This window comes from Balaenoptera ricei, chromosome 10 (assembly GCF_028023285.1).
Source record: "Balaenoptera ricei isolate mBalRic1 chromosome 10, mBalRic1.hap2, whole genome shotgun sequence".
NCBI lineage: Eukaryota > Metazoa > Chordata > Mammalia > Artiodactyla > Balaenopteridae > Balaenoptera > Balaenoptera ricei.
Window position 1 is genome coordinate 46,746,222 of NC_082648.1, and position 16,057 is coordinate 46,762,278.

General features: G+C 49.7%; 2 protein-coding genes across 9 annotated transcripts in view; both read left to right on the top strand.

The window, feature by feature from the left end:
- Window positions 1-596: 596 nt before the first annotated feature.
- On the top strand, window positions 597-4,796 carry SUOX (sulfite oxidase). The gene is made up of 4 exons (XM_059934648.1): window positions 597-669; window positions 2,121-2,180; window positions 2,441-2,618; window positions 2,854-4,796. Exons 2-4 carry the CDS (start codon window positions 2,131-2,133, stop codon window positions 4,261-4,263), a joined length of 1,638 nt encoding a protein of 545 aa, XP_059790631.1. The 5' UTR covers window positions 597-669; window positions 2,121-2,130; the 3' UTR covers window positions 4,264-4,796.
- A 669-nt stretch (window positions 4,797-5,465) lies between these two features.
- The window catches only part of IKZF4 (IKAROS family zinc finger 4), a 26,440-nt gene continuing 15,848 nt past the window's right edge, over window positions 5,466-16,057 (top strand). For 2 of the 8 annotated variants that reach the window (XM_059936133.1, XM_059936139.1), the window contains exons 1-3: window positions 5,466-5,685; window positions 9,114-9,191; window positions 14,233-14,284. In XM_059936133.1, the coding sequence (XP_059792116.1) occupies window positions 14,245-14,284 (40 nt within the window). In that variant the 5' untranslated portion in view covers window positions 5,466-5,685; window positions 9,114-9,191; window positions 14,233-14,244. Of the gene's footprint in view, window positions 5,686-9,113; window positions 9,214-14,229; window positions 14,285-15,402; window positions 15,502-16,057 lie in introns of those variants that run through there. The other 6 variants (XM_059936143.1, XM_059936136.1, XM_059936134.1 and 3 more) reach the window with 6 other exon arrangements.

The window sequence follows — 16,057 nt, forward strand, 5'->3', positions numbered from 1 at the left end:
TGACGACTTTTTAAAAGAAATTGACAACTAAGCAAAATTAAAAAGATGTCTATTTAGTGTTGGTTCTATAATTTGAGGAGAAATGCAGCTGGTCCAAGGGATCTCGAAGGCTTTGAACCACCATTTTAGGCCCCATTTCTGCTCTCATTCCTGGACATAAAAGAATTGAGCGCTTGATCTTGTTTTCTCTAAAAGGCAAACAGGACTGTTGTAGTTGCAACACAGGCGTTTGTCAAAAAATAGGTTAGAGGCGGAGCTCACCACCGGGAGAAAGCCGGCTGGATCCCGAGGCCTCTAGTGAAAGCACCTTGTGTCTCAGCTGGTGGGGCGGGGCGGGGACATCTCTCAGCCCAACCTTTGGAGTCCTCATCACCTTCCACTGCCCGGGTTCCGGACATCATGAGGTCCCACTCCTCGTCTGGTAGGGGTGGAAGCAAAAACAGCCCGCCCTAGCTCCGAGCCCAGGTGGCGCGCCGCCAGCCTCGGCCTCCAGGAGGCGGGCACAGCAGCTGGGAGGCGGCCCGCCGCCCGCCAATGGCTGGGGGACGAGCCGAGGGGAGAGAGCGGTCCTTTACTCCGGCACAACGTCACGGCGCAGGCCCCGCCCCTTCGCCGGCAGCCGCTGGGCGCCGAGCGGGTAAAAGAGCCACCGTGCGGACGCCGAGCTGGGTAAGGAGGCTGGGGCCGGGAGAGGGAAGAGGAGGAGGCAGGGTTAGTAACCTGGGCGGCGGCGGCGGTCTTGGCACCCAGGGGTGCTCCGAATTCCAAGGACAGCAAAACTGCCAGTACCTGCCTCCACTCCCGCTAGCTCTGTGCTCCTGGGCCGCGGCGGGGCGTTGCTACAAGACACTCCTGGGCCAGCTGTTGGGCAGTGACATGGAACCGGGTGCTTGGGCCCCGGTGCTGGACATATCCATTTTCTACCCAAAGTGACCCTGCGGAGTAACTGTCCACCACCCGCACAAGGGGGTGGCATCCGTTTTGCAGCAGAAGACTGCCTCTCCCAAACTTGGGACACTGGGCTGACCGAGTTCACCTACAAGTCAGCTCTACCTGTACCGCTCCAGTCTGCTTATAGTGGGCTGCTGGGATTGAGGGAAAGTGGGAGGGAGAGTGAGGGTCCCAAGGCCCAGGAGTAAAATGCAGACTCTGCTCCTATTCCTAGCTTCCTCGCAGTTTCTGTGCCGGCACCCCTCTTTAGCATCTCATCAGCAGTTCTGACTCTTCTCACCCCTCCCTGCTTTGGCCCTCCTGGGGTCAGTGATATGCTCAGTGCTGTAAGGAAGAAACTGCTGCAGGCCAGAGCGGAAAAATTACCCTCTTCCTTCTCTAGCCCATCCCCTGACATCCTGGCCATTAACTCCTCAATTTCCTGAGCTCACTGGAATGGCATAGACAAGGTAGGGGTTGGGGTTGGTCCAGATTGGGGTCCAGTTCCCAGCCAGGTTCAATTTTTATTTTTTTAGGGTGGGTAGAGGGAAAGGCCTTCAATGATAATGTTACTACTTGTTTGCTCATCACAGCAGCTCTGCTAGGTAGATCTCATTTCATAGATGAGGACACAAGTTCAGAGAGGCTTGGTATCTTGCCCAGGAACAGGGCTGGTTAATGGCAGGACTGGTTTTATAAAAGCAAAGCAGTTTGACTCCAGCATCCGAGCTCCTTCACCTCCCACTCTTTTTCACCTTTTTGTCTCTCTTTGAGTATACCCTGCGGTTGTCCTCTGCTGACTTCAGAAATAATAAACTGGCAAACTGGACAATAGACTTTTGGCTTCTGCCCTTTAGGCCCTGGCCCCCATTGTTCTCTGTAGTGGACAAAGTAGAGAGTGGAGGATGGGAGACAGGTGATTCTAGGAGACTCCCTCCCACCCCCCATTCCTTTCCATCCTGTCAGCATATTCTGTCTCCGAAGTTCTCCAAGTTTTCTCTAAGGGCCCATTTGGACCCCCACTTCCATTCTTTGGCCTCATTACCACAGAAAAAGTTTACCCATTTGTCCAGAGAGCTCCTAGCTGATCTCCTCTGTGTCCTCCTCCCACCCATTCCCTCAAGCTACCCTAATCTCATCCCTGATGCAGGACTCCCTGTCTTGATCCTGGAATCTTCCTTCTATCCTAGGTCTGCCGTAATGCTGCTGCTGCATAGAACTGTGGTCCCAGGGCTCCGACAGGCCTACAGGTAGGCCATCCAGTTCCTAGCCCATATCTCCTACTCCCTGTACCTTTATGACTCTTATCTTATCTGCCAGATTAAGATGGTTGAGGTAGTGGCCAGGGAGGAAAGGGAAAGCCACGTCCCACTTGTCCCACCCACTCCTGAGAAACTAAGTCCCAACTGAAGAAACCAATGGCTAACCTGGGAGAGGTACATCCCAGGCCTTCCCTAGCCCTTTCTTATGATCAGAAGTGTGCTACTAAGAAGACTTCTCTCTCTTCCAGACTCAAGTCAGCCCCCTCAAGGCTCTGCATTTGGGCCTGCTCTACAAATGATTCATTTCAGCCACAGCGCTCCAGCCATGCCTTCTCTGGTGATAACTCCAGCACCAGGGGATGGAGAGTCATGGGGACTCTGCTAGGCCTTGGTGCAATGTTGGCCTATCATGACCACCGGTGCAGGGTAAGTAGGGAAGGAAGGGACTTCACTGTCAGAACAAAGGGGCCCTAGTGAGCTCCCCAGGCAACCCAGGCTTTACCACAGAGCCCACGGTGACACTGTCTTCATGCACAGTAGAGACGGAATCTGTTACCTCCATTTCCCAGTGGCTACACCGTTGTCGGTTGGGTCAGGGTGAAGTGAGTGATTTCTTCTTAACATTTTGTTCCCTTTTGCCTCAACCCTGCCCTGCCTGCAGGCTGCTCAGGAGTCACCACGCATATACACGAGGGAGGAAGTGAGATCCCACAGCAGCCCTGAGACTGGGATCTGGGTGACTTTGGGCTCTGAGGTCTTTGATGTCACAGAATTTGTGGACCTACACCCAGGGGGTCCATCAAAGCTGATGCTAGCAGCTGGGGGTCCTCTAGAGCCCTTCTGGGCCCTCTATGCTGTTCACAACCAGTCCCACGTGCGAGAGATACTGGCTCAGTACAAGATTGGGGAGCTGAGCCCCGACGACAAGGCAGCCTCCATCTTGAAGACCTCTGACCCTTACGCTGATGATCCTATACGTCACCCAGCCCTGAAGGTCAACAGCCAGCGCCCCTTTAATGCGGAACCACCCCCTGAGCTGCTGACAGAAAACTACATCACACCCAACCCTATCTTCTTCACCCGGAATCATTTGCCTGTACCTAACCTTGACCCAGACACCTATCGCCTACATGTAGTAGGGCCACCTGGGGGTCAGTCTCTGTGCCTATCCCTGGATGACTTGTACCAGTTCCCCAAGCATGAGATCACGGTCACTCTGCAGTGTGCTGGCAACCGGCGCTCTGAGATGACTCGGTTCAAAGAAGTACGAGGTCTGGAGTGGAGTGCAGGGGCCATTAGCACTGCACGCTGGGCTGGGGCACGGCTCTGTGATGTGTTATCCCAGGCTGGTCACCACCTCTCTGAAACTGAGGCCCATGTCTGCTTTGAGGGACTGGACTCAGACCCCACAGGGACTGCCTATGGAGCATCCATCCCTCTGGCTCGGGCCATGGACCCTGAAGCTGAGGTCCTGTTGGCATATGAGATGAATGGGCAGCCTCTGCCTCGTGACCATGGCTTCCCTGTGCGGGTGGTGGTTCCTGGTGTGGTGGGTGCCCGCCATGTCAAATGGCTGGGCAAAGTGAGCGTGGAACCAGAGGAAAGTTACAGCCACTGGCAGCGGCGGGATTACAAAGGCTTCTCTCCATCTGTGGACTGGGACACTGTAGATTTTGACTCGGCTCCATCTATTCAGGAACTTCCTGTCCAGTCAGCCATCACACAGCCCAAAGATGGGGAGACAATAGAGTCAGGGGAGGTGACTGTCAAAGGCTATGCATGGAGTGGTGGAGGAAGAGCTGTGGTCAGGGTGGATGTGTCTCTGGATGGGGGCCTAACCTGGCAGGTGGCTGAGCTGGATGGAGAGGAACAGCGTGCCCGAAAGGCCTGGGCCTGGCGGCTATGGCAGCTGCAAGCCCCTGTGCCAGCTGGGAAAAAAGAATTGAACATCGTTTGTAAGGCTGTAGATGACAGCTACAATGTTCAGCCAGACACAGTGGCCCCAATCTGGAACCTGCGAGGCGTGCTCAGCAATGCCTGGCACCATGTCCACGTCCATGTTGCTCCATGAGAAAGTGAAATGGAACCATCTACTCTCCAGAACCACCTTCTGAACCCCTTTCCACACCCATCCCTTGGCCTCATTACCACAAAACATCCTTCCCTCCACCTCTCCATGTCTTGCATCACAACCCTGACTATGCCTTCCGAAGCCACACACAGGTACATGCATTGCACACTTCCACCCAGGCACCTGCTTCCCTTTGACAGGAGGTGTTACATACCCCTCCTGGCCACTGACCCGGTGCCTTCGAGGAGGTAAGAGCTGCTGGAGCAAAGGGCTAGAAGTAGGAAAAGTAATTCTGGAAATAAGTGCTATTTTTCTACCTACCCTATCTCCATTTCTAATGACTATCACCACTGAGGCCTTATTTTGCTTTTCTTCTTGGATTCTTCAGAGAATGTGTGAGGATATGTGTAAGAAAAGTGTATATGCAACTTTTTACTGCGTCTCTAGGTTGCCAGGGGTTGTGACGGGCACAACCCTCTCCCTTTATTGTTCCACTTTTCTAAATACATCAATAAAATATCTGTTTAAGACTACCACTCTGAAAGAGCAAAAAAAGATTATGACCTTTGGGACTTCTTGAGGCTGGGGAGTGAGCAAGTTGCAGGAGGGCGGTGCACTGATTGGTACTGGGACATCTAGTGAGACAACCCAAAACAAACAAAAAGTGGGGGGAAGGGAAAAAGGAAGCAGGGGCAGGGAAGTCCAGATTGGGCTTTCCTTCTCTTAAGTCTCAGTATCTGCGGGGCTACTTAAGTGAATGACCTCAGGATACCCCCCAAGAGAGGAAATTTTTTTTGATTTGGCATCCTTAAGCCCCTCCCCCACACAATTCCTACGCACTTGGCAGGAAAGGCAAAGAATACTAAGAGGTCAAAATCAATATTGTCTTAGGGGCGGCAAAGGCAAAACTTGGCACTAGGGGCAGATGTGCCACGGCAACTAGGGCGTCCAACCGTGGCCTTGTTTGCAAAGTAGATGCAGATGAAGGGGCAGTCACTGAGTTACCCTTTGCCTGCGACCGCGCCTTTAGGACTTGAATCTTTCGGCGCTCGGCTACTCTCCCCTAGCTCTTCCTCCCTTGTCTCCCCAGCTTGTGGGCGCTCGGTGTTCAGCCACGCCGCCTGTCGCCTGGTAGTGGGGCCGGAAGTTGTTCGGGGGAGGGGGGACAGCCGTGCTGGGGGGGTTTATGGGGGGGGCCCGTCCCTCCTCAGGTGAAGCCGCTGATGGAGATGGAGCCGCCGCCGCCGCTGAGCGCCCGGGTCCCGCCTCCGGCCCGGTTGCGGCCGGCTCAGTGACCCCACTCCCCCCGCACTGGGCCGCCCGGGCCAGAGTGGGGGACCCCCGCCGCCCCGCCCCCTTCTCCCCCAATACCTTCCCCTCTCCCTCTCCCGCCCAGCCTGCGCGCGCGCGGAGCTGCCTCAGGTGAGTGAGGGGCGGGGTTTGGGCGAAGCGCGAGGGGCGGGACCTCGGCCGCCGGGGGCGGGGCCTGAGGGGCTTGGGTGTGAAGGGAGGGGGACACGTGGGCGGGGGCGAGGCGGGAAGAGGGTCGCTGGGTGGGTTGCGGCCCAAGGGAGGAAGCTGGCATGGGGGGTTTGGCGCGAGGCCACAGGATTGAGGGGGACGTAGCAGGGACCTAGGCGTCCTAAAAGGGCGGGAGATGGGTCACGGCAGAGGACCGAGGACAGGCGGGAGCTGGTGTGCGCGAGGCTCCTTCGTGGGGTACAGCTGGGGTAGAACAGAAGGACAGGGCGGAGAAAGGCGAATTAGACTGGGTACCTGGGCAAAGAAGCGAGAGGCGGCGCGGGGTGGGGTGGGGGGAAGGTGTCGGTCAAGAAGGTTAGAGAGAAAGACATAGGCCTAAGTGGGAAGACTGGGAGGCAGTGAGCAGAGTGGGAGAAACATGTGGTAGAGAAGAAACTTAGGGTGGAGCGAAAAGTGCTGTCTGGGGTACTATGTAGGGTGAGAAGTCCAGGGAACCTGAGAAGCAAGGTTGGGAAGGAAGAGGTTCATTGCGTAGGAGCCCTAAGGAAGAAACACAGAGGAAGCCCTGGGGCAGACCACCAGGGGGTACAACAGACTTGGGAAGCAGGTCTAAACTAAAACAGCCTTCCCTGTATCTCCTCACACAGCCCCATCCCCAGTTACTGTCTTCGCCCTTGTAGTTGTAGATTCTCACTGTTTGATTTCTATCCTTTTTTTTTTTTTTTTTTTAATTATGACTGGTCCTGTCTGGTGACAATGTTTAATGGGAACATGGACCTTTAGATATGAGATGTTTAGGAAATATGGTACCCCATTTCCCCCTCCAAGGTCATGAATTTACTGACTCTGCTTCTAGGAAGATTTGATGTATTACCAACCACACTGTGTCAAAGTTTGCACACCTTCTTTCACCTCAGTCCCTTCTCCTATAAGCAAAACTGTCTACTGTTGTGATTTATCCACCCCCACTTACATGTCTGATAGCTCCAGCTATACTCCAGTCTCCCCAGTCCGAGCCCTCAAAGCATCAGTGGTGAGCTTGGTATGGTTGTGACTTGCTCATAGGTCAGCTCTAGGCCTTCTGAAATCATGGCCAAGCAGCAGACTATTGAGGCCTGGCTGTTTCCCCTTAATGCTACTTGTTCACTTTGTCTGGGTGAAGGTACATGTCCATGTCCTTAGGAAGCAATAAAAGCAGGTGTCTGACTACCTAGAATATTTCCACTTAAGACCACTCAGATTCTGAGAACAAGACCAGATAAAAGGCCAAATCAGACACCCTTTGGGTGTAGCATCTTATTTGGTAGGGGTATGTGAAATGCCCAGCCGGGAATTCCTCATCTCCTCATGGGTCTGCCAGTAGGTCAGTGAATCTTGCTCTGTGGTGTGCGGGGGACTTCAGCCTTCCCCACTTACAGCCTAATTCAGAGAATCCAGACTGCTCCCTGGGTCATGAGAACCGTCAAAAGAGTGGCTCCTGAGATAAAAATAAAGTCTTTAAAGAAGAAAATAGCCTTACCATTGGGAAGCAGGAGAGGTCTCAGTGGAGCTTCTGGGGTGGGCCCCAGGATGGTGGGAGCTGCCCTCAATTTGGCAGCTTCAGAATTATATCTTGTCCTACTCAGTAGATGCTGATGTCTCAAGCACAAAACATAATGTTTTTGTTGCCCACTGAGTGCAGTTAGTTAGTTCAATTGTAGCTTCTGGGCAATCCCCTTACTCTCAGTAGGTTTGGAGGACTTGGATCAGAAATAAGTCCTGACTTTTTTCCAGTGGAAAATGCAACTGAAAGTTTATTCCTTATTTCCTCTTAGTACATGCTTAGTACTTCCCAGCATGGGAGGAACATTATCCCACTTTTTATCCTACTTTCCCCACCCAACATCCACAAAGAAATTATTTCCTCCCAGACTGGCCATCTCTCTTCCCTCAACACACACACACACACAAAATAGTCAAGGAAAAATAAAAAGTTATTGTATTGACATGTATACACTGATGTGTATAAAATTGATGACTGATTAAAAAAAAAAAAGTTATTGTAGGGCAGGTATTTCTAGCCTCATTTCGCTCTGTAGGAACAAATAAGAGTGTGGAACCCTGTGGGTATAGACAATGCCACAGGCAGAGGGACTCCCTTTGTTGGTCTCTTGACCCTGCTGGAGAAAGCTCTGAATTCCAGGCTCTTTGATTTGCCTCCTTTTCTCAGAAGAGCTGGGGACTCTGTACTGGAAACAGAGACAGGTTCAAGGTCTTTCAGAGGAAAGAATCTAAGAAAGGGTAGTGCTGATATGAATGGCCTGGTCCCCCCCAAGGGTCATCGACCTTGCAGACTCTGCTGGAATACGTATGCTGGTCTAATCCTTGAGCCAAGGAGCCCTGTTCCTACATTAAAGAGATTTAGTGAGAGTCTAGGTTGGCTTTTTCCTCAGGCCCATAATCTCTGAAAACAGACATGGGAGGGAGAGGATTATTTCTCTTCCCATCCATAGACCTGTGTTTGTAGTTCAAGGACTTAAGTCACTAAGATGGAGACCCCAAAACTGTTCATTTCATCATCCAAGAAAGAAAGCAAGCAGAGGAGCCCCAGACCTTGCTATGGCAAGATTTGATTTTGTGCTGTAGTAGAAAGAAGCCCAGACTGGTAACCTGGGTTCTATTTGTCCTACTTCTATCGCTAACCAGATGGGTGACTCTGGGCTTAGTTTAACTCTTCTGTTAAAAACCAAGAGATTGGAGATCATCTCTCAACTCCATTCTAGCTCCAAGATTCCCCAGGTCCTGGAGCACCCCTGCCCCAGGCCCTCCAAATGAACAGAGGCTTACTAAATTGGATTGTCAGAGCAAGATTCGTTGTTAGCAGAGGAGCCTGAAAACATCTTCCTGGCCCAAACAACAGTGAGCTCTTTTGGTCACCATGCATTAGGGACTTCTGGCCAGGACTGCCACCAAAGGCAATTGTTTCTGTCTCTTCCACCTTTTTGCCACCCTACCCCAATCAGAATAGTTAATTGAGACTTCCATGTCATTTCAAACTTCACTTGAGATAGTAAACCCTGTTTTGGGCATCTTTGGCTTCAAAACTTATTATTATAAAACTCAAATTGAACTGCCCTGCTCTACTTTACCCACCCCTGCCAAAAGGTACAGCTGAACAGCAGTGACCTTGTGGAGCCTTTCTATAAACATAGGGCTTATATACTCAAGGGTATACCCAAAAGCCCCAGAAAGTATCATCTCATGTGCATCACACCTGGTGATTTAAACTGTTTAGTTTGGCCCTTTCCTTAGTTCTGAAATGAGACATGGGAGGGGTGAGATTGTTTCTCCTCCCACCCATAAACCTTAGCCTTCTCTCTCTTCCGCAGTCTACGTGGGGAGGCCAGGGAAGCACAAAGAACAAGAGAAAAGATGCATCCAACTGAGAGCTAAAAGGAGACAATGAGGTGATATTTTCCCACTGCCCAGGTGTTGTTTCCAGCTCTTACCCCTTCTTATTTTAGAGACTGGCCATTTCTAGGGTGACCTGAGAATTCATCCGCCCCACACTGCTCCCCAAGCACTTGGATAACGAAGCTGAGCTGTCCTCGTCTGTGTTATAAGTAAACAGGTCACTATCTACAGCCTGGTGAAAATGAGTCAGATCTTTCTGCTGTAAATACAGACACATAACCTGAGAAAAGGTTGGTGGGTTTCCTTCAGAGGGCACTAGGTTGACCCTAAAGATCACTTCAGAGCTGCAAATCGCTCAATGTCTAGGTCTGGTTCCTGGAAAGCGGCGTGTAGTCAGGTTGCAGCAATACCTAATTCCACCTCTTCTCTCAACCCTTTACCCTTTCCCCCTCCCCAGTTATTCAAAGTCCTGATAGAGAGCAGAGCCAGCTTTGTGATTCCAACATGTTTTTTACTGAGGTTTCATTCAGTTCAGGAAGGCACAGACAGGAGAGGCTGATGCTTGGGTTTGGTCCACAGGAGAGGCTGATGCTTGGGTTTGGTCCACTTCTAGTACCTGCACTGCTCAATCCCAGGCAGGTGGGAAGATCTGTCTTGTTCATAATCACTGGGCAAATATCATATGATATTGCTTATGTGTGGAATCTAAAAAAAGCTACAAATGGACTTATCTACAAAACAGAAATAGAGTTACAGACGTAGAAAATAAAATTATCGTTACCGGGGGAGGGGGGTAAGGGAGGGGAGGGATAAATTGGAAGATTGGGATTGACACATACACACTACTATATATAAAATAGATGACTAATAAGGACCTACTGTATAGCACAGGGAACTCTACTCAATACTCTGTAATGGCCTATATGGGAAAAAAATCTAAAAAAGAGTGGATATATGTATATGTATAACTGATCCACTTTGCTGTACACCTGAAACTAATACAACATTGTAAATCAACTATACCCCAGTAAAAATTTTTTTAAAAATCACTGGACTCCACCTCAGATCCCAGATCCTAAGAGAGACCAGAGAAAAAAATCTCCCCTCCTCCCTATTGCAGCCAAAAGGATGGCATGGCAAGGGCCCCTCTCTCCACTTTCACCCTCTTTCCCAACGACATCCTCCTCACTACCTTTCTACCCACTAAGCCACATGGACTGTGTTTTAAATTCCAGTCTTGGAGTTTCACTGGATCAAACAGGATTCTTTGGAGGATCTGAAGAGCTTTAATTACTTGTGATGTCCATATTCTTTCAGGCTTTCAGAGCCACTACACAGAGAAAACTTGACTTTCTGATATTTTTTTCACCAATAGTTAGAGCTGTGGGAACGTTTTTGTGGAGATGGGGAGATGAGGGTGGTAGCTGATGCCTAACCTTGGAAGTCAGACCTTGGATTGGCCTCACCTGCTGCTTCTCAGGAAGTGTGGTGGGAAATCTTCTGTCTGGAAGGGATACCCATTCCTGCCCATTTCTGTTTAAATGCGATATCATGTTGATGGAAGAAAGCCAGGGCCATGGAGGATTCTTATTATGGTGCCAGGTGCATTCAAAAGAACAGGGAAGAAAGTCTTTGTCTCAGGTTACAACGACCAACCTTTCCTCCCTCCTCATAAAAATACTTCCTTTTGAATTGGGAGGCTGGCTGTTTCTAGTTGCTTTGTATTCAGCTCACTGAACTGAATTTACAGTACATATGTGCCTACGTCCATCACTGAATGGTGTCTATGTTGATATAAAGCCAGTTTCCTTTTGAGATCTTTGAACCAAACCTGTCTTGTGTCACTAGCTTCTCCCTCTTTATGCCTCCTCCCGCTGTGGTGTGTCTCCAGTTGGCACTGCCTAATTTGACCCAGTTCCTCTAAGGAGACACTAAGATCTGCCTGGCAGGCCAGGCAGGGGAGAAGGTGCTTTGAGGGGCAGGGAGTGGGAAGGTGGAGAGGGATATGCTGCCTGAAGACTTGAGCAAACAGTGAAGTACATCTCCTGATGTGCTCCTGGCTCTCGGAATACCAGGATCGGGAAGAGCAGAATCTCAGTCCGGTCTCACTCCCAGGGCTACCAACTTGGCATTTAGACCAGTTGGAGACAGCTAAAGACTGATTTTTCCCAAGATGTGTCATGGAGCACCTGTTAAGAAAAATTAAGAAGCAGAAGAGCTCAGTTCCTCAGTTTCTAGGAACAAAGTCCAACTCAGAAAACAACTCCTTCAGACCCTTCTCGAAATTGTTTTGGGGCCATTTGGGCAGGTGTCCAAGAATGAGATGCACTTCCTGAGCCAGTACTCAGCATAGCTGAATGCTATGCTTCAACTATTCTGCCCACCTAGTGCTTGTCTAGCTCCCCGTTCATACACACACATGCGCGCGCGCACACACACACACACACACACAATCGCATTAGGATATTTCTCCCCATAGAGCCTGCTCAATTTGTTCTTTTTTTTTTAAATAAATAAATAAATTTATTTATTTATTTTTGGCTGCGTTGGGTCTTCGTTGCTGCGTGCAGGCTTTCTCTAGTTGCAGTGACCGGGGGCTACTCTTCGTTGCGGTGCGTGGGCTTCTCATCGTGGTGGCTTCTCTTGTTGTGGAGCACAGGCTCTAGGCGCATAGGCTTCAGTAGTTGGGGCACACGGGCTCAGTAGTTGTGGCTCGCGGGTTCTAGAGTGCAGGCTCTGTAGTTGTGGTTCACGGGCTTAGTTGCTCCGCGGCATGTGGAATCTTCCCATACCAGGGATCGAACCCATGTCTCCTGCATTGGCAGGTGGATTCTTAACCACTGTGCCACCAGGGAAGTCCCTGCTCTTACTTTTTAAGTAACAAACCCCACTCCCACGGGGATCATACCAAAGGAAAAGATGTTAGAACCAGGGAAAAGCAAGAAGATCCATGAAGGCCTTGAGTACCCTGGCTTTTGAAAGGAAGCACACCTCAGAGAGGCAGGAGACTTGGGTTCTTTTCCTTGTTCCAGGCTCAGTATGAGCCCTGAGACAAGTCACTTAGCTGCTCTGAACCTCAGTTTCTCCAAGCAGAAAATGGGGAAAAACCTACTCACTCTTGCTTCTCCTGCATTGGGGGGTGGGGGTGTGTGTGTGAGGGAAGTCACATGTGGCATCTTGAGCTCTGCAAAATCCCAAAGGGCAATTATGGAGCTAATGATTTGGAAATGAAAGGGACCCCATGAGTACCAGACCGCGTTCCCTCGTATTTCCATCTCTGACCACCGCAAATTCTATGGCTAGTTCCAGAGGGTATGAGTTCACTAACCACTGTGGACTTGGGCTCTTCTCATCATTGCTCCTAAGGGAACCTTCAAGGAACCGCTTCTTATTGTGGCTTGGTCTAGCAGTCTGGTCCCAAAGCTCAGTCCATCCCGGGGAGGATGTCAAGAAAAGAGGAGTTGAAAATAAACTTGGAGAATTTTTTCTTCCACACCCAGGCATCCTAGGTGAGACTAGAAATCTCTCTAATGAAATCTAGGGAGAGCTGCTTTGCAAAGTGAAGGAGAGCCCGTGTGTCAGGCTTTCTCATGAGACTTTTTAGAGTATGATGTCTCCCAGCACTAGACAAGAATGACTTGGAGTGTGGTGGGAGGGAGACGGGGTGATAGACACTTTTCCCCTGTGTGCCCTCCAGAGCCCCCATACCCACCTCTATCAATATAGTATTACCAGCAAACCAGATTTCCATCCATCTGCCTCAGTGAGATCCTTCAAAGAGACCAAGAATCCCGGTGGCAGCTCAGGCTGTTCCCTCGCCCCACTCTAGCTCCCCAAAATCTGCCCCTGGGGTATTTATTTTTCATGAGATGACTGGTGAAAGCAATTTTGGATGTATGTAAATTTCCACCAAATAGAATTTTTTTTTTCTCCTCCCACAGGCTCCTGGGATAATTCATTGCAACAAATTATCACTTTTAATTATCCTCAGTTCTTGATTGTTTAATACTCTACTGCCAATTACTGTTTGCCTTCCCTCAAATAGACTAACCCGCATTTTAAATTCAGGGGTGGGAACCTCAACTCCCCTTTTAAAAAAATAAACATAGCAAAGTAATCGACAAGAAGTAAGGGGGGAAACACTTAAAGGTTTAATTTGACTGTTACACCTTCAGTAGAGGATTCCTCTCTGAACTTGAGGTGGGCTGCTCTCCTTTATCTTCTACTTTCCTGTCCCCCTCCCTCCTTCCACCCAAAAAAGTATCCCTTGAACGACCGCATCTAGCTTCTTCCTCCTATTACTACCCCATCCTTAACAAGGTTTAGAGCCTCTATGGGGTTGTTTCTTTGCCTCATGAGAGCTGAGCTGTAACCTGTCTCCTTTCCTACACCATCAGCTCCACTTACAGGGAGAGGGTCTACTCTCCAAACAACACAATCAGGGACCAGTGTAGAATAAGACAGTGTTTCCGGGGGCTTCCCTGGTGGCGCAGTGGTTAAGAATCCGCCTGCCAATGCAGGGAACACGGGTTCAAGCCCTGGTCCGGGAAGATCCCACATACCACAGAGCAACTAAGCCCGTGTGCCACAACTACTGAGCCTGCGCTCTAGAGCCCACGAGCCACAACTACTAAGCCTGTGTGCCACAACTACTGAAGCCCGTGCGCCTAGAGCCCGTGCTCCACAACAAGAGAAGCCACCGCAGTGAGAAGCCCGCGCACCGCAATGAAGAGTAGCCCCCGCTCGCCGCAACTAGAGAAAGCCCGCGTGCAGCAACGAAGACCCAACGCAGCCAAAAATAAATAAATTAAATAAATAAATAAATATTTAAAAAAAAAAAAAAAAGACAGTGTTTCCACCCGAGAGACTGGGGAAGCCTGCAGAAGTTGGGGGTTGGCGGAGACCCTGGGGTTTGTAAGTCAGGGTACATCGTCGTTCTCTCCGGGACAAAGTATGAGGTTTTGCTTCTTTAGGATAGGGTCAGAGCACACTTAAGTGATCCTTTAGGGTTCTTGCTAACTCCAGAATGTCAGAGAGAAACCTACTCCCTTTCCAGATCTGGCTTCTAATAGTAGTTGTTTTCTCTTCCAGCAGAATCTCTCTAAGATGGACATAGAAGACAGCAATGGCCGCTCCTATATGTCTGGTATGCCCTCTTGTGCATTCTGTTTGTAAGGGGCTGGGAGCAGATGCTCTCCTGTGGAGCAGAGTGGAGAGCCTTCAGCCTAGCACGGGACCTCTGAGTGCCCTGGTCACAGAGCTGTCACTCACTCTTGGTGGTGTGCATTTATTTTGGTCATTTTACATTCCCTAAAAAGTGATTCTCTCCCCAGACATCTTGGAGGATAGGAGTAGGAGAAGGAAATAGGAGGGGAATATGAGTGGAGACTATTAGAGAGAGGACTGATTTGAAACAAAGAGACAGAAGGAAGATAAGATTCCTTCTTCTGTGCTCTGAGGTCACCAGCTAAACATGACATCCTGTCCCAGCCAGGTAGAGAGCAGAGCCAGGTTTCAAACCTCAGAGGCCTGCAGGGGCCAGGTGGGTATGTAAAAGAGTGAACTGGCTTTGGATAACGAGCAGAAGAGAATGATGGGGACTGTCCTGGACTGGAGAGCACATGTCCTACCTCAAGGAGCAGGAGCTCTGCAGAGTCCAGCAGGCATCGCCCTGTGGGAATGCGTATCCAGTATGGCCCAAACTTCTAGCTTTTCAAAAGAAATCAGAAATCAGGATTTTATATGAAATGTCTCCATTTAAAAATAATAACTCCATATTTAAAAAAATGTTCCATGGGGCAAGAAGCCAAATTTATCTATGGTCTGAATTCAGCCAGTGGGCCAAGAGCTTACACCTTTGAAGGAGAGGTAGAGAGCCCAATTCTCCCCCAATCCTTTCCGTGATCATAACGTCGTAGCTTTTTATACCTGCCAAATACTCTTATTGAGGCAGAAGAGATCACTGCTTGTAGTACGGGTGGCTTTTAGGGATATGAAAGTAATCAGGATCCTCTTAGAGTTTCACAAGATGAAAAGAAATGAGGAACTTCATCCGGCTCTCTCTGAGGGTGTAGGAAAGGGCCTAAGACAGAGTTTGTCTCTACGATGGAAGGAATCATTTTTTGGACCATTAGAATGTTAGGGCAGGAAATGATTGTAAGAGGTAAGGGAAGCCAGAATTGGGTTTTGAGGTGATGCGTATCCCCATCAGTAATCCAGGCACCATTGTAGAAATGACCTATAGTTTATTTTTTTACCTTAAAGTGGGACCAATGGAGGAATTATGGGCATGCGCTAAGGGAGATAGCAAGATGGGTCAGACACACATATGAGAGTCATTGACAACACCTGCATAATGTCAAGGTAAGAAGTTGACTCTGACCCCTTTCTCATTTAAGGAGGGAAGGCGTTGGAATGGGTACAGGCATTTGATACCTGTTACATGCTGGACAGAGTAACAGGGATCAAGTGGACTGATTTAGTTGAAAGAGACTTTATTGGAACTAAAGTCATGGCCTTTCTGAGGAACCAGCCAATCCTCCTACCTCCTGCTCAGTTAAGCCTATTCAGAAAACCACTATTGAGGAACACCTGTTCTCAGGACCCTGCGTTGGTGCTGGGGAACACTCAGATGGAGAAGTCCCTGCCCTAAGGCAGGCAAATGAGAAGCTAGGAAGCCGGCTGGGGAAATCCCATGGAGCTCTTTTCAGTCCTATCTCTGGAGAATGTTGAGTATTAGAGGAAAACTTCTGAGGGTGTTGGCTTCACTGTGCTATGAAACCAAGCTTTTCCCTGCTTTCAGCAGGGTGGCACTTCCTAGATAAGAAGAGTCCTCTGCACAGGATGGTTTTTGAATGAAAGTGGAGGCCAGAAACCCCTCATCTGTGTTCTGAGAATTCTAGATGTCAGCAGCTACTGC

What these genes read in the sequence shown, in the direction of transcription:
- SUOX (XM_059934648.1), top strand. Translation starts at nt 2,131, where the DNA reads ATGCTGCTGCTGCATAGAACTGTGGTCCCAGGGCTCCGACAGGCCTAC. An exon ending in GGGCTCCGACAGGCCTACAG is followed by an intron (nt 2,181 to 2,440) that starts GTAGGCCATCCA and finishes TCTCTCTTCCAG; the next exon opens with ACTCAAGTCAGCCCCCTCAA. An exon ending in ATCATGACCACCGGTGCAGG is followed by an intron (nt 2,619 to 2,853) that starts GTAAGTAGGGAA and finishes CCCTGCCTGCAG; the next exon opens with GCTGCTCAGGAGTCACCACG.